Source organism: Physella acuta, unplaced genomic scaffold (assembly GCF_028476545.2).
Source record: "Physella acuta isolate Inbredline_101_S28 unplaced genomic scaffold, ASM2847654v3 ptg000220l, whole genome shotgun sequence".
NCBI classification, from domain to species: domain Eukaryota; kingdom Metazoa; phylum Mollusca; class Gastropoda; family Physidae; genus Physella; species Physella acuta.
The window spans coordinates 608,565-633,236 of record NW_026731739.1 but is presented as its reverse complement, the minus strand read 5'-3'; the positions used below and the strand labels follow the sequence as shown (position 1 = coordinate 633,236).

General features: G+C 32.2%; 3 protein-coding genes across 7 annotated transcripts in view; all 3 read right to left on the bottom strand.

Annotated features, from left to right (window-relative positions):
* LOC131937751 (proteasome subunit beta type-3) overlaps window positions 1–19,326 on the bottom strand; it is a 35,728-nt gene extending 16,402 nt beyond the window's left edge. The window contains exon 1 of the mRNA XM_059295380.1: window positions 19,308–19,326. The gene's annotated coding sequence lies outside the window, so the exon portion shown is untranslated. The remainder of the gene's footprint in view (window positions 1–19,307) is intronic.
* On the bottom strand, window positions 362–10,168 carry LOC131937749 (nucleotide exchange factor SIL1). Of its 4 annotated transcripts, none has more exons than XM_059295374.1 (10): window positions 9,953–10,006; window positions 6,601–6,818; window positions 6,350–6,445; window positions 5,998–6,117; window positions 5,676–5,767; window positions 5,309–5,500; window positions 4,198–4,319; window positions 3,709–3,970; window positions 3,490–3,557; window positions 362–2,813 (listed from the first exon to the last, which is right to left on the bottom strand). In XM_059295374.1, exons 2-10 carry the CDS (start codon window positions 6,755–6,757, stop codon window positions 2,522–2,524), a joined length of 1,401 nt encoding a protein of 466 aa, XP_059151357.1. In that variant the 5' UTR covers window positions 6,758–6,818; window positions 9,953–10,006; the 3' UTR covers window positions 362–2,521. The 4 variants fall into 4 exon arrangements, with proteins under 4 accessions (XP_059151357.1, XP_059151355.1, XP_059151356.1 ...); XM_059295372.1 differs by lacking the exon at window positions 9,953–10,006 and adding an exon at window positions 8,758–8,852; XM_059295373.1 differs by lacking the exon at window positions 9,953–10,006 and adding an exon at window positions 7,352–7,815.
* On the bottom strand, window positions 12,237–20,244 carry LOC131937748 (condensin complex subunit 2). Of its 2 annotated transcripts, none has more exons than XM_059295367.1 (18): window positions 20,179–20,244; window positions 18,740–18,902; window positions 18,512–18,620; window positions 18,156–18,243; window positions 17,920–18,006; window positions 17,658–17,781; window positions 17,456–17,520; window positions 16,871–17,135; window positions 16,670–16,752; window positions 16,369–16,513; window positions 16,038–16,131; window positions 15,753–15,883; window positions 15,073–15,302; window positions 14,796–14,897; window positions 14,333–14,500; window positions 14,073–14,174; window positions 13,782–13,946; window positions 12,237–13,443 (listed from the first exon to the last, which is right to left on the bottom strand). In XM_059295367.1, exons 2-18 carry the CDS (start codon window positions 18,879–18,881, stop codon window positions 13,381–13,383), a joined length of 2,163 nt encoding a protein of 720 aa, XP_059151350.1. In that variant the 5' UTR covers window positions 18,882–18,902; window positions 20,179–20,244; the 3' UTR covers window positions 12,237–13,380. The 2 variants fall into 2 exon arrangements, with proteins under 2 accessions (XP_059151350.1, XP_059151351.1); XM_059295368.1 differs by having other exon boundaries at window positions 20,134–20,208.
* Between the last annotated feature and the right edge of the window lie 4,428 nt (window positions 20,245–24,672).

Genomic DNA, 24,672 nt, shown 5'->3' with positions numbered 1-24,672 from the left:
TTTATCGCTTGCCTATTGCTAACCTGAAAGTCTTAAGTCTGAATCCTGGTTTGTTTGTAGAAAGTCCACTCATTTGTGATGGGTACCTGAATTAATTAAGGGAAAGTAAAGGATGCAGACATAAATTTGAACACACCTTCCTTTTATGAGTTTGGATCAGAGAATCAGATGAATTTGAAAAACTACCTTTTTTTATCTGAAAGTTTTCTATTATTAAAAACTAAACATGATTACTAGCACTTTGCTTTGATCACCCTCCGCAAAGGTTGGGTACCGGAGGGGCAATGTGGGCTGATATTTAAATATTCTCAGAAAACTTCCCTGGAATGTACTCAATAGTTTCATAGTGATCAGGTGAGTGATGTAGCAATGCATACGACATACTGACACACACTTACTGCTACTTTCAATTTTCATACATACAAATATATAATAAATAATACTTGTAACAAAATTACTCTACTGGTGTATATTGTAGTTTTTAAACATAATTTTATTTAGAAACATTAAAAAATAAACAAATGTAGTGCATATTTTTTTTTTAAGTTCCTATAATTTTACATTTTATTTCATAACTTAATGAGTATCAGATTTCACACAAAACTAACCATTTTGACATCATTACCAAACTTTCCTTGCCATAAGAACATTTTTTTTTTAATTTTAAATCTTTTTAGTTTACCAAGAAAACAAAAAGCACTTGCCATTGCATCACAAATTAGCTATTTTTTTTTTAAATTTTAAAGAACCTTTTAAAATAAAGCAGCAGTAAGAAATCAATGTTATATTAGCCTGAGATTAATTTTTTTTTGGGGGGGGGGGGATTTATTGATTTTAACAGCAATACTTTGTGGGGGGGGGGGGGGGAGTAGCTTTCAACAATTTCTTTTCCACTAAAAATAAAAAACAAATAATTGATTCTCACAGGTTTGCTTTATAGTACTTTATACAGAATGACTGAAATGATGCTGAAATTTGTGAAAATGTATTGATGTGTAACGCTTGCCTTATTCAAATAGAAACAAATTTTATGATTTAATGGAAGCATTTGAACAAAGCAATTTTTATATAGTTAGTGAGTGAAATTATTTTTCAGTGTTTGCTTTTTAAGCTGTGTAAAATATTAAAAAATTTAAAAGTTTGAAGTTAAAAAAAGAGAAAGCTGTCAAACTTTCAGAAAGGTCTAAAAAATGATGTGGTTATGAGCACCAAGAAAAACATTTTTTAGAGGTAGGATATATATTGTAAGAAAAATGTAATGTCAAATTGGAAAAAAAATTGGATGGACATAAAACAGTATAACAGAGAAATCTGTGGACAGGAGTGCACATGATCATAACACAAGATTTTTAAACCAACTCACATTAAATTTGTCAGTAATATATTTGTTTAAGAATTAAAAAGAAGCTGTACTTACAAAGGAAAAGATCTCATTTAATGAATTACTTTTTAATGCTACCTTTATTTAAATTATACATAGATCAACAGATTTCACTGAAATAAAAACAACAGTAAGCCTGCACACAAAACTTTTGCTTTTCCATTTGAGAAAAATTGTCAAAAGAGTTGGGTAACTTATTCGCTTAATCTATTCTCTAACTAATTTTGCAAAATATTGAAAATGCAAATCATATGAAATAGAAATGTTCAGAGATCAGTTATAATATTCTACTCAACTTTGTGGACACTTTTGCTACATGTCTTCATAACAAACCACCCTTCACCTGCTCTCATGGTCACACAGTGAGCACTATAATGTGTCTCGTCTGACCACACAAGCACAGTGGTGTCCAGGCTCTCTCAATTCTGTGTTATTTAAATATTTAATTTTAAGGGGGATACTTTTAGGCAATAAAAAACCTAAATTGTCCTAGGTTTGACACATTAGGAGGCATGTATGCCAAAGGTGAAAGGGGGTTATTAAATTATTAACCTATTGTAAGATTAACAAAATAATAAGACTTCTCCTGCTGTTATTTGGTTACAACAATTTATCAGAGCCTGATTCTTTTTAAATGTACTGTAAAATGTCCTTAAAAATTTAAAAAAACTGGGAAATACTGTGAGTAGGTTAAGAAAATTTTGTTAGGCAGTTACATCTCTGCATTTCTTTTGTATTTAATTAACTTAATTCTTTCACTCTAAGATACTTTTCTTATTTACAAGACAGTGTAGCATAACAAAAAAATGTATTTCATGTTTCTAAAACTAATTCTTCATTTCTTTATTTGCTTTCCTAACAGCTGTTTACATTTAATTATATTCCATGTAGTCAAGAATAGAAGTATTCAATTAACTATCAGAAAGACTTATTCAATTGCAGCATTTCAAAACTTTTTATCACACAAGGCTTATGACAAAAGCAAGCTTTTATATTATATTCACAGACAAAAAAAGAAAATATCCTTTTACCAATAGTTCAATTTTCTCCATCCATTATTTGAATGCACTATTAGACACAAATAATGCTGGTGGTGGAACAAAAAGACATCTTTCATAAGTATGAATTCAAAACCAGAAGTCACAAATCTTCTCTGTATATTTCTTGAACTAAACTTTTGATGTTAGAATAAATGGAATGATACAGATCTTCAGAACCTTCTTGAATTTCATCCTCAGCAAGTTTTTGATACTCTCCAAGCAGGGCTTGAAGTTTAGTTCTTGCTGGCACAAACTCAGCTTTGCAGGTCCCAACCAGTGTGGACATGGCATTGACGATCTTCTCAACACTGTCGTGACCAGTGGGAGAATGGAGGAGGGATGTCATTAAACTGCACCAACCTGATGTGGACATGCTTTCTCTTAGATGAACCCTGCAAAACACATGTTTAAAAATAAACCTACAACTATTTATTTATACATACCAAGCGAGTTTTCAAGACTTTCGTAGCACTCATTATACATTCAACTGGCGCTCATTACCCAGTGTTCTCCCTTGCAATTAATTAAAACATAATTTCACACATCCCATCCACCCCAGTATGTGGCTACAACAATCACTTCAAGTGATCTCTTCACTTTGTCACATATTCATTGAATATGTATCATTTCTGATTTAATCTTTTAGATGAGTAATATAAAAGAAAAAAGATGAAAATAATTTTAAAAATTGGTTTTCCTAGTAAAATTGTTTCAACCACTTGTTTCAGCCATAAATTGCAACTAAAATTACTTCTCTATGGTAAGTTTATTTTTAAGAATTCTGAATTTATGTTTTTGCAATATCAGATACTTATTATGCATGCTTTAGGGGATGGGAAATTAATAAAGGTTGAACTAGAAAGGAAGTAAAAGCTAGCCCTCTGGTTTTATTTAAGATTAAGTTTGTGTTTAACAGCTGAAGCATCTTTATTAAGTCTTTACAAAACACAACAATATGCCATATGTAAGTATTTAAAAAGAATAATGAGGATTTGCATGTCAAGTACAATGTAACTGAAGAAAATTACTTTAAAAAAATTATTTAAGCATACAAAGTAAAAAACTTACTCTTTATATTGATTTAGCCTTTGCTGTTGAACAGGATCAGTTGAAGTACCTTGCTTTAAATTCCAATCCTAAAAATTAGTAATTAAATGTGCTTATCACATACTTTTTAAATAAATAAAAAAGAAATAAGAATCTGAAAAATTTTTATTCCAAAATTTCTCACAATCAAACTATGCCAGAATAAAATCTTTACTTCTAAATAAAAATGAAACAACTTACATATTCAAGCAACAGGTCAGTCAATAAAGTTATGATTTTTATCTTAATGTTTTCTTCTTTGGCACTTGTAAATAAATTTGCTAGAGCAGAAAGACCTCCTAATTTAAGAAATTTCTTTTGTGCAAATGGAAATTGACGTATAAGAGTTGAGACGGCATAAAGAGCTTTCTTGCGAACACGATCATTAGGATCAACTGATAATGTCCTTAGTAAATGCTGCATTATCCCAATGTCCATAGTTGCTACTTGAACTTTTGCATTGCTGAAATTAAAAACATTCCAAAACTAGAAGTAATTTGTAAAAATAATAAAATGATAAATCCATTTGAATTGTTTATAAAGTATCTTAGTATTTTATCTAAATAATGGAACAAGAAAAGAATAATTATTTTAAAACATTGCTATCTGTCAATTTTATTTCTAGAGAAACTTTTAGGAGTTCTTTGTTTTAAAAACATTACTAAGAATCAACATAGCCAAATAAAATACCTTTGTAAAGCAGCCCCTAGTGTATGTAGAGCAGATTCCTGGATGTCAGTGTTTGAACTATTGATCAGATTTAAAAGTATGTGCAGGCCTCCAAGGTCAGAGAAGATTTTTGCATTATCAATCTGTTCAAAGACAATTATAAATAAATAACTTATTTTAATGAAACAATGTAATGATATATAATCCACTTTATTGCGCATTAAATTAAGTAACCAACATTGGCATTCTTTCAAATGCAGTGATATACAAGAAATAAAATAATTATAATTATTAACAATTTTACTGATCTCAAAATGCCAGAACAGGAATGAATTTTCTTACATAATGCAATATCCAGTCCAAATTTTTTTAAATTAAGTGCAACATCATGCAAAATCTCTATTTAAAACACACTTTTTTTTATATTAATTAACAATAGGTAAGCTGAAGGGTTTTAGCACTACTAACAGAGGCAGATAGCCTAATAGGGTGGGGGATGACAGGACTTTCAAAATGTGTTAAAATTAGTTCAAGAGAGGATGGCCATGAATGATAGATTAAATTACGTTACATGAAAAATACCTTCCCTCCTTTTTTTTAAACGGGTCCTAAACACATCAGCCTAAACAGTATTATGTTTCTGTAAAACTACTATGATTTTATTTTCTTAACTAGAACAGTACAATTCAGTAATATGGAAAAAAAAATTGCTTTTTTTTTATCCTACCCCTTCTGGCGATCCAATAAAATATGGAACAGGTCCATTTCCCCCCCCCCCCCCCCCCCTCCCCACTTCAGCACTGAATACAATTAAGAGATGATAAACTATTATAAATGAGAAGGATTAGTTGAGGTATTTAAACATTTTGGAGAAAGATTACTCGGTATTTCTTGATAGCAACCAGCCCCCCTCGCTTATAATAAGCAGTCTCTTCAAAACCAAATCCATTTCTCTTTTCCTACCAATTATAACAACCTGCATATATTTAATAAATAATAGAAACACCAAGTAGTTTTGCAAATCTACACTTTGATAAAAATTTAAGACAAGGTAAAACACGCTGAACATGACAAAAGCATGCATCACCAGATTGACACTTCAATACCTAAAACATATAGGCCTACAACTAACCTGATGCAAGTAATATTCCAAGTCAACAAGCAAAACTTTGAGCTGTACATGATCAACACCTGGTGCTTTTAATTTTTTCACTAATCCTGTCACAATTTCTCCTTCAGTTTTCATAGTCATCTGCATATCCTGTAAGTCCTTTTTCAGTTCATCATAGCTTCGAAACTTTTTCTTAATTTCATTTTCTTTTTCCTACAAATTTTTATTAAATCAAATAGTATTGTTAGGTTATTAGCGATTTATTGTTCAAATAATTAAGTTACCAGCTTCCCACCTTATCAAGTCACCTACTACAGACATATCTAAATGTGCTTAGAACAAACTAATTCTGGAAATAAGACATTACAGAAGTATAAAGAAAATTAACCTGTGTACTTGTTTCATCTTTGTATTTAAAATCTTTCAATGCAGCTTTCAGTTCATCTCTTGTAAATCTTTTTTTCTCTGTATTTATGATTCCTGAATAAAAGTTAAACATATTTAAAACCTTACTTAAAGAAAACAAGACCATTTTTTGTTGACTGAAAATCCTATCTGCACAATAAAAGAAATATTTCTCAAATTCAATATTAAGATCTTGATCCCTTAAACAAAAAAGCTTAAACACTAAGACACTCCTATCTTAAAGACCACTAAAACTTTATAGGGCAACAATTTTCCTTTCATATTAAAATTGTTAAAAGTATCACCAATATTTTCTCCTGCATCCCACTGTTCAACATTTGATTTTGAATCAGACATTAACTTTGCTTCCTTGAGTCCAGTCTTAAAGTCCATGCGAACATGAAGTCCAGGTGGTATTTTTTGACCTTAGAGAAATCATACATGGCAATGATAACATCTACATTTACAAAATAGTGTGGGAAAAATATTTTTTTTAAAAACATATATTATCACTACAAAATGTTCATTTTTTAGGATGAACATGTCTGTATATTCAGCAAAATACCCCATTTAATAAGCCTTATGCTATGCTTAATTTCTTAAAAAAACATCATTCCAAAGCAATCCAATTTCAAATAAATACCATTATATCAGTACCTTTTTTTACAGTCTTCCATTCATCTGTTGGTTCAAACTGTTCAATATTGTCATCAACATATTCTTGTGGTTCTTCATCTGTTACAACACCATCATCTGAAAATCAATTTTCCCACTTACAAATATGGCATATATATTCTTAAAGAAGATAAACATATCCAGCTTTTTATATACATTTTTAAAAAATCAATTATAAAAGTTATAAACAGATATATTTTTTTTTATTTGGGTGCAGTTTTATATTTGCTTACCTTCATCATTATAATTTTCATTTGAATCTTTAACAATTGTTAATGCACCTTGTTGAACAGGTTCCCCTTTTGCAAGTAACTTATAAATGCAGATACTTGAAAACATGAGAACCCCTAAGATGTGGGCAATTTTTACACTCCTTGCAATGATGCTCATTGTGGATGTCTTATGATGAATTATTTTTCAGTATAAAATATTCAGATGTTTACCCTACAAACTAGAATAGGGAAAAATATTTAACAAAATAAAAACAACAGTTACATAGCTCAATTTTGTAGGAACATAGATCTATTAATCAATAAAAGGTCACCAGAATGTATTTCAGACTTTTTGAGTAGGCTGCTTCTGCCTAATATCTATAACATTAACCCTAACTGAGACTATCCTTAAACCTAGCTCTGACAGCATTGAAGTCTTTATTAAAAAGGCATGATTAAAATGTGATATTTTCAATAGTATCCTGAATTTATTTTAAAAACAAAAATACAAGGATAATTATAACTAAATGAACCAACACTAACTTCAGTATAAATGTAGTTCATTGTTTGTTGCTAATACAATACTACTTACTATTTTGTCAATTCTAGAATTTTTTTAGTTAGGGCCTAAGCCAATTTAAATAGTTAAATTATTAAGGCTAAACTATGGTTATATTTCTAAGCTAAAGTCTAACCCAATCCTAAACAATAACAATTTTCAAAATTGTGCACTTATATAATGCTTATAATCTACTTTAAACTCTGTAGATACCTGTCAATAACAAGACACCTTATTATCTATAAGCTTGTAAAACAATAAATTTTCTTTAGGCTTTGGCTTTGAATGTAGTGATAAAAATAGTAAAAGTCTGAGCTTGTTCTAACCAGTTTAACTACCCTTCAATGATTTTTTTTTTTAATTTATTAACCTTCAATAGTTAAAACTAAATTCACATTTATTAACACTAGTGTCACATAGTGGGTGCACCAAATATAAAAATTTACAGTCAAAACATTGTTTTATCCGGCTGAAAAAAAATTCAGAGAGGGGGTGGCGGACACTAATAAAAGCATATATTTTGTATAGGCCTATATAAAATAATTTTTTTTTAATTTCTTCAAGGGACAGTGGACAAGCTTTGGGAGGTATGTGCCCCCTGATACTGTCAGTAACTCAGTGAACATCACTCACTTGTTAACCTTAAAATATGTGTAATTTGTTCCTGTTTACATTTGAACCTAGCTGGGCCTGCCCATTATAATAATGATAATAGGTTTTGGACAGGGCCTCAGGCTAAAACTATGCTTAAATCTAAAACATAAAAAAAACTTTTTAAAAAACCACGTTTTTCTTGTGGACTGTGCAGGTTCTTGTGATGACTGACAAAAAACGTGGGTACGTTCACCATCAAATTTCCCGACCCATCTGCCCGACCCACGGTTTTTTTGTCAGTCATCACAAGAACCTGCACAGCTAGAGGAAGCACAAAAGAAAAATTTATTTTCTACTTTTTAGTCCACAAGAAAAACGTGGTTTTTTAAAAAGTTTTTTTTAATTATTTTATTTTCTCCTTTTTAGTCCGTTGCTACACATGAAAAACGTGGTTTTTAAAAAAGTTTTTTATATAGTTTATTTTCTACTTTATCTAATGACTTGATTAAGTATGACTTGACTAAGTGTTTATAAATACACGGACTAAAAAAATCTTGTGCGACCAGGATTCGAACCTGGGTTGTCGCGGCCACAACGCGAAGTACTAACCACTATACGATCACGGCCAGCGCGCTCACATCGATTGGGGCCGAAGTAACTGTGTCAATAGGCCTCCAGTCTTGTCGGTATCTTTAGAAATCATGTCCTCAATTTTATGGTCCTTGGGGCGTAATTAAATTAAGCTAATTACGGTCTCTAATTGCTAGTTTTTATGATTGCATCTGAAATTGTTAGGCGAAAGTAGCCTGCATGCCAAATTTCAGATCTGTAGAGCAATCAGAAGTGGGCTAATTTTCTATGTCAATTTTAACAACAAACAAATCCATCCACAAACGCGAAGCTGAGTTAAGAAAAACGTGTTAATAAAATATTAGGCCTATACTTACAGACACAGATGTAGGTTGAGACTAATAAAGACAAATTTATTAATTTTCTTAATATTTTCACTTAGAAACTAGACTTACACTTGTTAATTTTTTAAGTTTCAATTTTAAGTTAAAATCCTAGGATTTGCTCAATTTAATTTCATATTTTCAAATAAATAACTTGAAACTTCAGCATGGGGGGGGGGGGGACTGGTTAAAATAGTCTAATATTTTCTATAGGTACTATTTTTTATAGATTATAGATAGATTCTAGGGTAATCTATCGTTTTGGGTACGTAAAATCGCCCGCGGCTATTAATGTACGAAAACGTTACCTCATTGTCAAGGCTGTAATAGAAGTAGATTTCTATATTGTGATATGTTTGTGTCAAATATTATAGATAAATGAATAATAAACCTTAATCAATGGCTAAATATATCAATATATGCCAGAAATTAACTTTAAACAGCAGTGTCTGCAAGCAAGATTTGCTATATAAACAGCAGCCATTTGTAAAATAGAGTGACTTCCGCCTGAATCTCGCTATAAGTCAATAAAAATAAAACTTTAACAAGATGGCTGCTATAGTAAATGAGCATGGTTGCATCTGTTGGAAACATCGCTGGTGTACATTTATTACTGAAAAGTTTTAATTCAATGGTTTAAAAACAGGTACATAAATGAAACAAGGAAACATTTTTGTATTTTTCAAAACATAAATCCTCCTCAAAATGTGAAATAATTATTACAATTTAAGGAGTCACCTGTTTTTCACATTACAAGCCGCGGGCGATTTTACGTACCCAAAACGATAGATTACCGATTCTAGATCTAGTCACTGATAGTACCTAGGCCTAGAAATGTAATATTTTCTTTAAGACCACATTTCATCCAAGGAAATTGGAGATACTAAAGGAGGGGGGGGGGGGTTAGTCACTACAGTTTATTTAGAAAAGTAGTCAAGAGGCTAGATAGTAAAGTTTATTTATTTATATTTAAGTAGTTCAGACAGTAGTCTGAGTTTTTAGGTTTAGGCGTAAAACTCAGCCTGGTCTGAGGATTTACTAAGAAATCTAGCCGAACTAGTTTTAAAAATACAGTGATAGAATCACTATAGAATCTAGATTTAGAGTCTATGTAGTAAGATGCATTAAATTAAAGATATTTTTTTATTTTAAAATTCATTCGTAACTCGCATTCATCATTTTAAATTTCGTGCATTTTTCTCGTTTACGTGTGTTTTGTATTTTGTTATTAATCCATGAGTATTACTTTTTAAAGTACCAAACAAACCTCAATAAGCATTCTTTCACTATGATCACAACTTGAAGCAAATAGAAATTAATAACAAAAGCCACAAACTCTTTCACTTTTACATTTAATCTAGTTGATGCTCACTTAAACTTACCATTTTACAAGAAATGAAAAGTCATCTTGCATCATTCATATTTCCATCGTTTTACCTGGCAAAATCTCCGTTAAACACGTCAACCTTAATATCAATGCTTGTAAATTAAAAATACGAAGTAATTCTACAAAACAAAGAATACAAGGGTTTATTATTGTTCGGCTTCAATACCAAAAATCATTTAAAACTTTTATATTAAGCTTTTAAATTTATGCATAAAAAACAAGAAAACAAAGACATTTTCATACAATATATAGATCTAGTTCTAACAATGCATCCATATAAACAACGCCATACTTCTAGGGGGGTGTCTTGTAATTTTTCGACAATGATGTGTGTCGTGTGATGAGAATGTGGGGTGTTCAAGTGTTCAGAAAGTGTGAAATTATTTTTAGCGCAATTTCCATTCTGGAGAATTGCGTTTATTAACCCGTCATTTCTGGATGTATGAATGAATGGATGGATGGATGGATGGATGGATGTGTGTCCGCAGCTTTAAGTCGTATCTCCTCCTCAACGAAGCAATATCGATGACTAGTTCCAAAAGCAATTATGTTAAGCAAGTTACGAGGATGAGCATAGGCCATAAAAATTCCGGGTTTCTTTCATGTATTTCCCGGAAAAGCCAAAAAAACTCGAAAAAATGCAGTTTTTTGCCCATATCTCGGCAACCAGACCACTTAGCGACTTAAAACATGTACCAATCGATTCCTGCCATAATTTAGAACAATATTGCCGAAGAAAGTTTTCAAAAATATCCTCTCGTTCGGGCACAAATTTTAAAATTACATAAACACCTACAAACCAATCGTTCTTCTAGCTTGAACGCACCCCAGCATTATACGTCAGAGCTATTTTTAGATAACATAAGGAAATTGCGCATAAATGTCACTAGACTTTTTTAATTAACTTGTTTTTAAATAGTAATGTAAGAAACTGAATTATAGTCGTTATTTTAAATATTTTGCGCTTTTAAAAGGCTGGTTATGTAAAATCTAATATAAATAGAATAGATTAGTATACTCAATGTTGAATGAGCACATGAAATATTTCAGAAAGAAATCGATAATTTAAAACACAAAATAAGGGGAGGGGGTTGTAGACTGGATCATGATGTTATTTTAGAGGTGTGGGTTAGGCTTATGTGACGAAGGAGAGGTGTGGGTGGGTAAAAAGCGTGACGTCATATATGGACATTATGGATGGCCCTTATACAAATATTTCTTAAGATTAAACGTTTTTCATTGCATGGTTTATTTAAATATAAAATTAATCTATATCTACTTTTAAAATTAAAATCCCACATAACAGAAATAATGCGATTGAAAATGTACTTTTTGAAAAAAAATGTTTCCTCTCTCCCTCCCTTCCCCGTAGATACACATTTTGTCATTTATGTCCGTTTCCATAACTTATTTTGAGACATGTAGGCCTAATAAGTATATCTATTTTTGACAGTGGCATAGACCAGGGGTCTCCAAACTACGGCGAGGTCCTCTCATCCGGCCCGCAGAGATCTTTTTGTCCACGGAAAAAACGTTTGTTGGTTATGGCTGAGGAACTTTGCCCAGAAAAATCAAAGACAAGCCGGGAAGAAACTGGCCCCCGAACTGAAATTTGATAGTTAATGTGGCCCTCGGACTGAAAAGTTTGGAGACCCCTGGTTTAAATCTTAGAATAATACCAGAGGCGTAGCGAGGTCGGGTGTCACCCCCCCCCCCCCCCCCCAGAGGCGTAGCGACTCTTCACAAGGACAAACTTTCAAATTTTCGATTTGCACCCCTCCCCCTCAAACTTTCGATTTGCACCCCCTCCCCTCCTCAAATTTTTCTCTATATATATTGCTATTATTTGCCTTGGTGTCACCCCCCCCCCCCCAAATGGCTAAATGGTGTCACCATGCGGTCCGCGCCGCCCGCCCCCCTCGCTACGCCTATGAATAATACTATTCTAAAGTAAACAATATCAATAATTGTAAAAAAAATAATCTTTAGAACAAAGTTTTTTTTTCATGTACTAACATCAAGTGCTTCTTGGTCTTCAGCTTAACCTTAAACAATTATTGGTGCTTTACTTTTGTAGGTTAGACTGACAACTGTTACAAACATGAAATCACACACACACACATTGTAGCTTTAGCTTTTAAAACACAACTGACCAGCCAGGAGATCTATTAAAACATTATTTATTGATTTCTTTAATCTGGATAACATTAAATGACAACTGAAAAGCTCTGTCAGAATTGAGATTTTCTATGCTTGTTTTAATGTCATGAAGTTTCCAATCCAACTATTACTGGTACATATTTCAAAATTGGAATCATAATATTTTAATTTAAATAGGCCTATACAAATGTAAAAACTTAATGTTAAGTAGCATCAGTGAAAAGAAAATTATACACCTTTATTAACTAAGCATATCAAATACAGCTACCTTGTGAAAGTAGAACAATTATACAGCACAATTAAATACTTCTAATACTTTTAAAATATTCCTTTCAAAAACTAGTTAATGTGGTTGAGCAAAAATTGTTAACATATTTCAAATTAAGTACCAGAAAATTTGCTACAAAAATTAACAATTATATGAATAGAAATAATAATGAAATATGTTTAAAATATTACAAAGATGTGTATTACTACTCTAAAAAGAAAACCAACAAAACAGAAATATGCACAAGAAGTCTTCAAAATGCTAAGGAAAAACTGAGTGTTTGAAGGTTGAAACTGATAGAATTTGATATTACATAATAACAGACAAAAGAACTTTGATTTTCTATACAATTAATTTTCCATAAAAGTAAAAATAATTATGGCTATCAAACTATTAGGCACTGTTGAAAGTTTATGCATATGTTTAGCTGCTTTGAAAACAGAAAAGGATATCTCATAAGAAATTGTTGAAATAGACATAAACAGAATGAAGATGATATATTGTTTCACAGAATAGCTGTTAATGTAAATTTGAGGTAAAGTAATAGTGTTCAAAAAGCTACATAATCTACATAATCTAATTACCATAAGACATAACTCTATAGCAATCTTATTACAACTAGACATAACATATTGTAATAGTGAACATAATCTTGATTATTACTGTAAATACCAGTATGATCAAGTTTGTACAAACACATTGTCAATTAATTTTAACAAATACAACATTGCTGTTGTACCGGTTTTGTATTACAACTGTAAAATAATTTTTAAACATATTGTTTGTAAAATTGAAAGGATAGACAAGATAAGGCAAGTAGAGACAAATGAGTACATTAAATACAAATATTTGATCTATTTACATGCAAATATGCCTTATATTATTCTGATTCTGGCTCAATGTAAATGTCATCCATTTCTTTTGATCCTGTGAGCTTTAGAGACTGAAGACAAAATTGTAGAATTATGTCAATTAAAACACACTTATTTAAGAATTTACAAGAGTCATTACAAACAAAAATTATTTATTTTTTATTTATATGAATAGAAAATTTTTTGGTCAACAGCTATTTTATATCTATTCTATTTTTTCTAATTTACATTATAAAAGAATTAAAAAGCTGGGCTTAAATGTTTCATCATGATTCAACTATCACTTTTAATCAAAATTGTACGGATGCCTTCTATCCTAGTGCTAATCACACATTTAAATAAATATAAATACTATGAATAAGAACAAAATTGCTTGATTGAAATTACTAAACATAAGATCAGATTTTACCTTTTCATTGGTTATATACAATAAGCAAGCAAATACTGTCTGGATGGTCAAGTTTTGGGCCATGCTGGTTGACACTTTAGAGGGTAACACATCTTTCAGGTGACTAAAATGGTGTGGTATGGACATTTTTTGTGAACTGCTTTCAGGTTCAGAAATATTCTTGGTCTGTGGTTTGAAAAATGCATTGCTTAAACAATAGAGTAAAATATAATTTTTTTTTTACAAATGTTAGTGAAAATAAGAAAATGGAAATTTGTTTTCAGTATATCTATAAACAAAGCAATCTCTAACCTCTAATGAATCCTCAGTTAAAATATTCCACATTGTTGATTTCAACTTTCTAACATCAACTCGTTTGGCTGTTTTTGCATATTTTATATCAATTTTCTGAACCTAGATACAAAAAAAAGTTTTTTTTCTAGTTCTGTAACAATAATACAACAAAATAATTAATCGTAAAAAAATTATTTCTATAAATAGTATAAATCATTTAAATTATTAGTGCAAAGTACACTTCAGTTATATTGAAAAAATACTGTGTGTTTTCTTACCTTATTAGGTGCTGCAACAAGTTTGTCTTGTGTTAAAATAGTGCCATTCAGTACTAACTCTGAAAAAGCACTTTGCTGAGACAGGTTGTCTTGGGAGGCTTGTGGGAAATTTGTCTCGTTGGACAAATCAAACCCACCCGTTGAGAGATCCTCTTCATCATCATCCTCCTGTAAAAGGAAAACTTTTAGATTAAAAATTTACATATATCAATAACTTGCATTTGTAATTAAAATCTCACAAAAGGTTCATGTAGATTGCAACAGAAACCTAGTTAAATCTAAAAATATGTTCATCTTTAAGTTTCCATCAGAAGCTACATAAAACAATACATTGCATTAATTAAGAAGCACCAAACAATGTTCACCTAAGCTAGTAGGGGTCAAATAGTGTGCAAACATTATAATCAGGTTCATAGAGGATGATCAGAAAAACAATATTAACAAGTGAAGATAAATTACTTACTCTTACAACTGGGCAAAAATTTTCCACATCATTTTTATTGTTGTAATCATAGTTATCAATGCCATCATCAACCCCTATGGAGTCAACTGACTGTGGTTTTATCTATGAAAGGAGAATCATTTTTTTAAAGCAGAGAGAAATATTAAAACATTATTTACTGTTTTAAATCTGATGTAAAACTTCTACAAAGTTATACAAACAATATAACAATTAAAAAGCTGTATTAATGTTTGTGCAGTAAATCTTAATATATTAAAATCAAACATTTAAAAATTACCATGATGTGTGGTCTGTGAAACAACCTAAATAGGCTGTCTTGTGCATCTATTTGTTGATTTCTTGGCAGGGTTATTCTTTTCTGAAGATATCTTGCCCATGTAGTTTTAGAATAAGTTGATTTTGTTACTTTAAACATTTGGTTCAATTCGGTTTCATCCATATCGTATGTTAATTTAATTTGTGGCTTTTTTTGCCTCTTTTTCAAAACCTTACTGCCGGATTCATCATCTGTAATATTTTAGGTAGTATTTACATAAAAAACATTATGAGTCAATGCTATAGTTTATAGATATTCTCCCACCCCACATTTCTTTTAGAAATTTGTGAACTGATATGCACTCTCAATAAAAAAAAATGTCCTATCCTCTCTCAGGGCAGTGTTACAGGTTAATATTCAATGAGATTATTTTTTTTGTAATAATATTTGTATGGGACGGGGTGGTCAGATGGTAGAGAGCACAACTGCTAACCCAAAAATCTTCCAGTTTGTATCTTGGGACCATAGGATGTCCCAGAGTCCACCCAGCCCTGACAGGTACCTGACTTGTGTTAAAAATAGTAAAAGTGGCTAGGCATTAGTACTGACAACACTAGTACATGTGCTGAGATAACTGTAACAGGAGAATTCTACTTCATCTGCCCCAAAATCAATTTAAGCTGAGGATTAATTAAAATCACCTTTCTTTGAAGTAGGGCCTATTCTCCAATGTGCTGGTCCTGCCCATGTTCGCATGAGTACTTTATTGAAGTATGAATAGTCTGATGGTTCATTGGCTAGAATCTGGCGAAGTTTACCAACATTGCCATGCCTGAAATAAGTCATTTTGATTTACCATCAGACAGTTAGGCATAAAATGAAAGTAAGCAGTAACTTAAGGTAACATATGCGACTATTAATGTCCAGTTAAAATACCAGTTTGACCCTGTTTAAAAAATGACCTAAAAAAACCTAATAATACTTACACAAGGTCGGAAAAAGCACTTTCAACAAATTCAGCCGTGCGTGAGTCCCTTGCAGATATAGCATCATAGCATTCACTGGCAACACTCCCGTGATCTGAGGAAGTAAAGAATGTATCACAATACTAAGGGGGATAATACCCAGTCATATTATATAGGTGTGAAAAAAGTGCTCCTTTCTATTATCTATTTTGAAATTGTGATTTTGCTAGGGTTCATCTAAATTAAGTATATTATTATTAAGCGATGTTATTAAAATAATTTAGACATTTGGTGTAAAGCGGAAATACATGCATGTATGACTAAACCAAATTTCAAACAGCATCAAATCTACCTTGAAGTTCATCTTCAACTGCTTCTAAGTCATCAATTTCTTCATGTGCTATAGAGGCTACTTCATCCTCTACACTTGGGAGGTGTTGTGGCTCAGCATTTGGATCAAATACAAAATCAGAGAAACCTTTAGGCATGAAAGAAGTCTGAAAAAGATAGTGCAGTAATTTTTTTTTAATATTTAAGAAAAAGTATAAATAAAGATTGGGAACTATACTAAAATGTATATATATATAGTTTTCTTTTTAATAAGTGTAAATTTTAATTTATAGAGTTCATTGTTAATTTTAAATTATACTTACATCTCCATCCCAGTTTGAAAAATGGAAGTCTTTCAAAGATGGGCATATCACTTTGTCTTCTAGCTTTATTTTACTCAGCATATCTAGATATAACATTTATTTATAAATATTTTATAGCTTCTTTGAAGAAATTAGTACTGTTAAAAAGATTATCAAAACTAAACCTATAAAAGTAAATTAGAACAATAAATTCTATTTAACCTTTAAGATCTGAAACATCAAGTGGTTTTCTGACATTAGGAGTGTCATTTGTATCCTCAACAATATTAACCACAGTCGATGAGTCAAGGACGAGTTGCATACTGTCATCAAAGGTTCTCAACCTATTAAGCAGAAGTCCCCGGACACCACCTTCATCAAATGCTGCTGACATCATTTGAAACATTGGGTCCACCTCAAACTCCAGGTCAAACTTGTCTACATTAATATTCTTCAAATTTGTTTCTATAGTTTGTGCCTTTGTTGTCTAGGGACATGAAGGAAGTTGTTGAGGTTTTAATAAATATTATAAAACATGTAATAAGATAAACGATACACCGTACAAGTCGGATGTATTTCTAAATATGAATGTCATTCTTTACTGTAAACTAGTGATGAACAGGCAATAATAATTGAATAATAATTATCAACTTTAGATGGCAAACCCTATGACATTTGTTAAAGAGCTACAGTATTATTAGTGGTAGCTTTTTTCAATACATGAAAGTAACCATGATATAAAAACAAATAGACTTCCCATGTAATTTATATAATTAAGGTGTAAAAAAACTAAAATAATTAACTTACTTTTCTTTTTTTCTTTGGTTTTAATTCCAAATTCTCTGCTTCTCCATCAACTTCTTCTCCCCCTTCTTAAAGCAAAAGAAATACCAAAATGTAATATGTGTTGTAAAACTGCGAAACTGTAAAGGCATCAAATTAAATATATCATTTAAACAACTGACAGAAAATATATCTAAGTGTTAAAAAGATGCAAGCAGTTTCATACCATCAGTTTCTGTCTTTCCCCCACCTCCACCTAAACCACTTAAGACTTTATAAGTCTGTGAATGTATGGAGTCAACACGGCCAGCATAGATCTTAACACTTGCATCTAAAGTAGAGCTTGCAACCTAGCACAAGAATTCAAGTACAAAATAATCAACAGCTTTAATTTACAAAATTATGACTGATAAAAAACTATGAAGTTTGCAGTTGAGATTGATGCACAAAACTAAAAAAGTTTTAATATATATTTCAATATTTGTTACCTGAAAATTCTCTAATTCTTTTTTCTTTACAAGTTCTGTCATGTAATCAATGAGATGGAGAGCAAAAGCATTTTTTGCATTGATTTTCTGAAAAGTTTCATAACAATATGGTACTTTCTTACTGCATGAAGCCTAATTAAATAAATTACCGAACAAGTAACAAAGTAATGGTACTGGAACCATTAGAAAAACCAAAAAAGCACATGTTGACAAATTGAACAATAACAGGAACTTACATTTTCAGCTGAGAGTTGTATACAATCAGCATAGTGGTTTGCAAGTTGTGTACTTGTGAGTCCATTTAAAGGTTCAGCAGATCTAGCACTAAAACAAGATATTCATTTAAGATTTTGAAAATTATTATTAAAAATATGCAGTAACAATCATAATGACGTCTCAAAGTCCACCCAGCTCTGATGGATAAGTAAAGACTGCTGGGCATAGTGCAGACTACACTATACCTTCATATGCCAATGTCACTGAAAAAATGTGAAATCTACTTCACCTACCAAATGGACCATAAGATTCAAACAGGTACTTTACTTCTGTAAACAAAAATACATTATAACTTAAGATATATTTTTAATGATACCTTGGCGATGAAGATGAAGAGCTCGGACTACCAACAAGGTTTAATCTCTGCAAATCAAATGCTTGGGATTTTCTTCTTCTCTCTTTCCTTTGCTGTCCTTCATCCTGAGCTGTCAATAATTTAATTGAAACAAATTATTACATTATTTACATAAACCCATACATATTAATAAATAATAAATAACAGTATGTTAAGTTCATTTAATACATGTAGAAAATTACATAATACCTGCAAAATTTACTAAGGCAGGCGTTGGACTACCAAGGCCAACTGTTCGGCTTGTTGATGGCGAAACAAATTTTGAAGGTGGTGGTCGCAGTGGTGTTAATGGTGTATTGGTCAGTGGTGACAGTACTTGCCGTTGAAGCATTCTTATTTTTTAACCTCCAAACTGTAAAAACTTATGTCAGTAAAACTTAAGAAAATATAAAATCTTTATCTAGGCCTAAATCAGAGTAAATTGCAGTTGTACAGCTAAAGGAATAATAAATCTGGGTAGGAACCAGGCCTACAATTTCCAACAAAAAAGCAACATTTTATTTTTCTTAGAAGAATCTAGATTTAGTAAGTTAGTTAGCCTCAGCCACCCTCATGCAGTCTAGAGTCCTAGACCACTACACTAGTACATCTAGATAATATGATCATTTAATGTGTAGTATGATATGTATTGTTTAGGTATTTCTTCTCTAGTTAACTTTACTGTAGTAATTACTAGATTCTATATCTAGATCTAGTGGTAATCTATCGTTTTGGGTACGTAAAATCGCCCGCGGCTATTAATGTACGAAAACGTTACCTCATTGTCAAGGCTGTAATAGAAGTATATTGTGATATGTTTGTGTCAAATATTATAGATAAATGAATAATAAACCTAAATCAGTGGCTAAATATATCAATATAGGCCCGAAATTAACTTTAAACAGCAGTGTCTGCAAGCAAGATTTGCTATATAAACAGCAGCCATTTGTAAAATAGAGTGACTTCCGCCTGAATCTTGCGCTATAAGTCTATAAAAATAAAACTTTAACAAGATGGCTGCTATAGTAAATGAGCATGGTTGCATCTGTTGGAAACATCGCTGGTCTTCATTTATTACTGAAAATTTTTAAATCAATTGTTTAGAAACAGGTACATAAATGAAACAAGGAAACATTTTTGTATTTTTCAAAACATAAATCCTCCTCAAAATGTGAAATAATTATTAAAATGTAAGGAGTCACCTGTTTTTCACATTACTAGTCGCGGGCGATTTTACGTACCTAAAACGATAGATTACCGATCTAGTAATTACTTTTAGTACTACAGTCTCAGTAGACAGTATTGTCTAACTGCCTAGAACTAATACTGAATTAGAATAGATACTAGATCTAGATCTAGATAGATATTCTAAGATTAAGATATAGCACAAACTAAACCAAGACTTTGCTTTGATGTTTTTTACTTTAGTAAAAATCAGTCACTCATGACTCAGACTCAGTGAGTCAATCAACTCGTCCATCAATCACTCCAATTAAAATAAAAATAAGACTAAATTACATAATAAAGCACATATTTAACAATTTTAAACACAGATTAAACAAATGCTAAAAGGAAAACTATTTAGAATCTAGATCTAAATATACCAAACAATAATAGCTTTCGTCAATTAAGACAATTATTCACTTTACAAACGTAATAAAGAAAGGATATTTTCAAAGATGCCGCCCATGCGGTAGCTCTAAATAGCTAGACACAAAATAACAGCCCAAAAAAGACCCAGATCTAGATAGCATCTTTTCGTGTTAAAAAAAGAAGCCTAAAGCAACAATATTAGCCAATTTTCTAATAATAATCGCTTTCTTGACGCTCCATACTCGTATATTTTTTTATTACATCTATTTTCAATGCAAACGAAGAATAAAATTTATATATAAGCAATAACGCGCAGGGCCGCATTTGGAAGTCATTGCATAATTATATAACTTTTATAAGCAGTGTTTCTTCCAGACTTTTTTCTCCGATGGGGGGGGGGCACTTGAAATTTTCGGGGGGGGGGGGGGGGGGGGCGGTATACTTTCTTCGGGGAGGGACGACGGCACACTGTAAAAAGCATGTTTTCTATATAAATTTCATTTCGTTCGGGGGGCGGTAGACTTTCTTCGGGGGGGGGGGGGGGGCTTCGGTCCACTCCCCCCCCCCAAGAGATAAGTAATAAAAAGGTAATCATTAAATAGGTGTCTATGCCTACACTAATACATGTCTGTAAGCAATGACTGAACTAGAAAAAAGGCCCCCTCCCGCAATTTTTTCGGTCCCCCTAAATATATATATATATATATATATATATATATATATATATATATATATATATATATATATATATATATATATATATATATATATATATATATATATATATATATATATATATATATATATATATATATATATATATATATATATATATATATATATATATGCAGACTGTCTCAATAAATTTTTAATGAAACCTTTTCCTAATTTAGTAATTTAAACTATTTAATTGCGAAGTATACCCATCGTAAGACAACAAATGACAAAAAATTGGCTCAAACTCATTTCTGACCCAGGGGCGGAACTACCACACAGACTTCTTAATGCGGATGGGGGATGGGACAAACCGTTTACGGGGCTCCCGAATCCGACAAAAATAAATAAATAAATTTTTTAGCACCTTGATAGACTAGTCTTTTACATCAGTTATTGTTCTACAGTAACTAACATACTGTTGCGTAGAATTATTTTATTTGTTTTACTTATTTATTTAGTTTAACTTTTAGTTTTAGATTGGTTATAGTTCAGGTTTGCTAATTAGCATTATGAGGGTACTCTTATGAGTGAACAACACCCTCGGTCCCCTTACACACACACACACACACACACACACACACACGCCCGCACTCACACACACACATACACGCACGCATACACACGCGCGCACACACACACGCACACACACGCGCACGTACACATGTAGAAAGTAAATTAGTTCTTTTTCTTCATATTTTTAAATTTTGTTTTATTTTTAAATCAATACAAAGCTGCACTCTGACATTTACAATACGTTCTTCTTTAGTATCAACGGGTGATTTCCGTCCGATTTGATTCTTAGCAACATTGTAATCAATACAAACGGCCCAAATTCAATTTGTAGGCTATAGCTTACAGTAGCAGGAATACACATAATTCCGAAATCATTGTACAATGTAAAAAAGTTTGAAACGATTTTAAACGTTGAGATGGGGGGGGGGGGGGGTTATGGTCCTTAACGAGCTACTTATGGTGTTTTAAAGAAATATTTTCAGTGTCAGCGTTGGTACTGTCGAATTCACAAATTATGAATTACTGAAAAGTAGAAAAAACAACAACTAAATAGCGGCGTATGTTATGCCGCAGGCCGGCTCGTAAAGTTATAATCGCCATCAGCTCTTTAATGTTTATTTTACTGAAATAATTTGATACGTTTCTCTTTCAGCGATACAAGTACAACATTAAAACCTAAACTTATGGGGGGAAACAATCACGATTCAAAAGGTAAAGTTTCTCATAGCTATATCTTATTTATAGTATTTGATGATACTTCTGCATCTGCCCCACCATGTTGCGAAGTGAGTTTGAGGAAGTGACGACACTTGAATTCGTTTATCATTTTCGCATGTGCTATTTTTATGCACAGTTCTTTTTGGTTTGGCATGGATTCTGCGTCCGGTATGGTGATTTTATTCAACTGTTTATAATCGACACATAAGTGACATAAGAATGAAAAGGGCATTGAGTATACTAGCGAATGCGACGATACGATGCATGCCATTAAAATGCTATTTGTTAAGACAATAATATGCAACTAGCTTGGCGAGTAGTGTTTCTTCCAGGCATCTCTTTGGGGGGAGTCTACCGCCCCCCTCCCCCCACCCCCGGAGAAAAAGTCTGGAAGAAACACTGTTGGCGGGGCCTTTTAAAAGTGAAAGATGTAGAATACGATGTTAGTGCCCATCTAGTCAATTTAGCATTGTGCAGTTTGAAAATACAAATTTAATTTTGTTTTCCTTTTAAAGCATAATTATAAAAATAATATAAAACTTTAATATTATGTGTAAGCTCCCACACCCTCACCCACTATCTGGATAAATGCATATTATAGCTTTGTTAACGTCCCCTAGCATGCAATAAATAACGCATTAATTTTAAGCGAGAAAGAACAAATCTCACGTCTGCTAAAGCTGGCCAACTTAAGTCAGATTTCCTGGTTGCTTAATTCAAGCAAAGATTTAGATGCGTGGGGAAGTGACAGTGTAAAGTCATTAGTAAACTGTTTTCTTTAGGCATGTATGTCTACACTCGTGTGGCTTACTTGTTTAGCTTTTGGTCTTTTAACTCCCTCTGTCTTTTTAGTGACATATGTCATAGAATTAGCCTATAAAGGGAATCTCTGCTGAACACTATAGACACATATATGTAAGCTATATAGTACGTAATTAATTCAGTATATATGATTTCAGTAACCCAACAATTTAAAAATAAAAGCTATACTCAAATGTTTTTTTTTTTTAGCCACGTGATACTTGCTAAGTTCTAAGCCTAAAGGTAGGTTTTTTTTTAAATAAATTGGCTTAACCGGACCCATATCTTAGAAGGCTGGTCATAATACTTAGCCTATATTTTAAAAATAAAATGTGTCAGTTGACTGCCGAAATGTTAATTACTATAAAAGAAAATTGGCTAACTGCACCTTTTATTTTTAAAAAGAAGCATGAAAATTTAATTTCTGAAACCGGCAAAACAAAAGCACAACCGGCATTAATACGCCATATTTTGTGCGTTGCGCCAACCCGGCCTGTCGCAGCCTGTGACGAGGCTTTGCGAGACTTTGACAAATGAATCCCGTCTTGGCGGCGACGTGATAATAGCGTGTTAGGAACATCTCCACAAGGCCGGCCCTTCTTCTAATTCTAGTGCTGTCTCAGGGAAGAATTAGAAAATTAGGGAAAAATGCAGTTCTCTGATGTAGACCGTTGGTAGCAACAATAAAAGGGGTTGGGGGAAATATTGTTATAGAAACGTTTAGCAGATCAATATGTTATTGCTGAAAGAAATTTACAAGACTTTCTTGTTCGGTTTTCTTTTTTTAAAATTGTACTGAGATTGTACTTCTAGAATTAATGTCGAAATAATGTATTAACGTGTGTGCATTATTTTTGTATGAATGCATTATTGAATCTGTATGACAAATATTTTGTATCTATAATTTTGCAAATGAAAATAGAAGTAAGTTCTTTATTTTCGTGGAATTATTAATTAGCCTACTGTCAGATCATAATCAAACGATGGTTGTCGGTAAATGGCCCTGACGTGACCTCATTCTCGTAACTCTCCCATGGGTTGAGGGACAGCGGCGTCCAGAAGGCGAGGAGTGCGCTGGCGTAATGACTGGCGCCCCACCACAGTGAAGGCACCCCACCCCAAATGACTGGCGCCTCACCCCAAATGACTGGTGCCCTCGGGCAGAGCATGGGTGAGCGGGCTGGACAGTGACGGTTGTCGTAAAAGATTCTGAGATTTCACCTAAATGTCAGTACGCAGTTCTATCCACCTTTAAAGTTTGCTAAACGGTTTGGACGAAAAATTGCCTTGTTTCATACGCCTTACTTTTCCACTCCAGTTTACCATGTAAGATGCCCCAGCCGGTATACCTAATTATTCACGCGTAAGCTCTGTTCTCTCGTAAGTGTTTAAAGTGAGATTTGGTTAATGCCATCACAGACCTGTCTTACGGTAGTTGGAACGTTTTAACCCATCCAATGTTGTTCATGAGCATGCAGTATACATGCTTTTTAAATTTTCTTTATTCTGCAACACTCTCTGAAAATACTTACTTTTCAAAACAAACACGTAAGGAATAAAATAACACACACTAAGGCAAAAAAAGATGAGAAAAAAAAACAATTTAATTCTGTATGCACAACATTCATAACAAACACAAACAACATTGCATAACTCGCACTTTTGTTTAAAAAATAAAAACAAAATAATGAGGAGACAAAATTTCTTTGATGTGACGTAGCCATCAGGAAACTCCCGAAAACTTTCGTTTATATCTCCACCTAATTGTTAGCTGCCCAGGTTTTTTCGTCGGGGCGACCAAG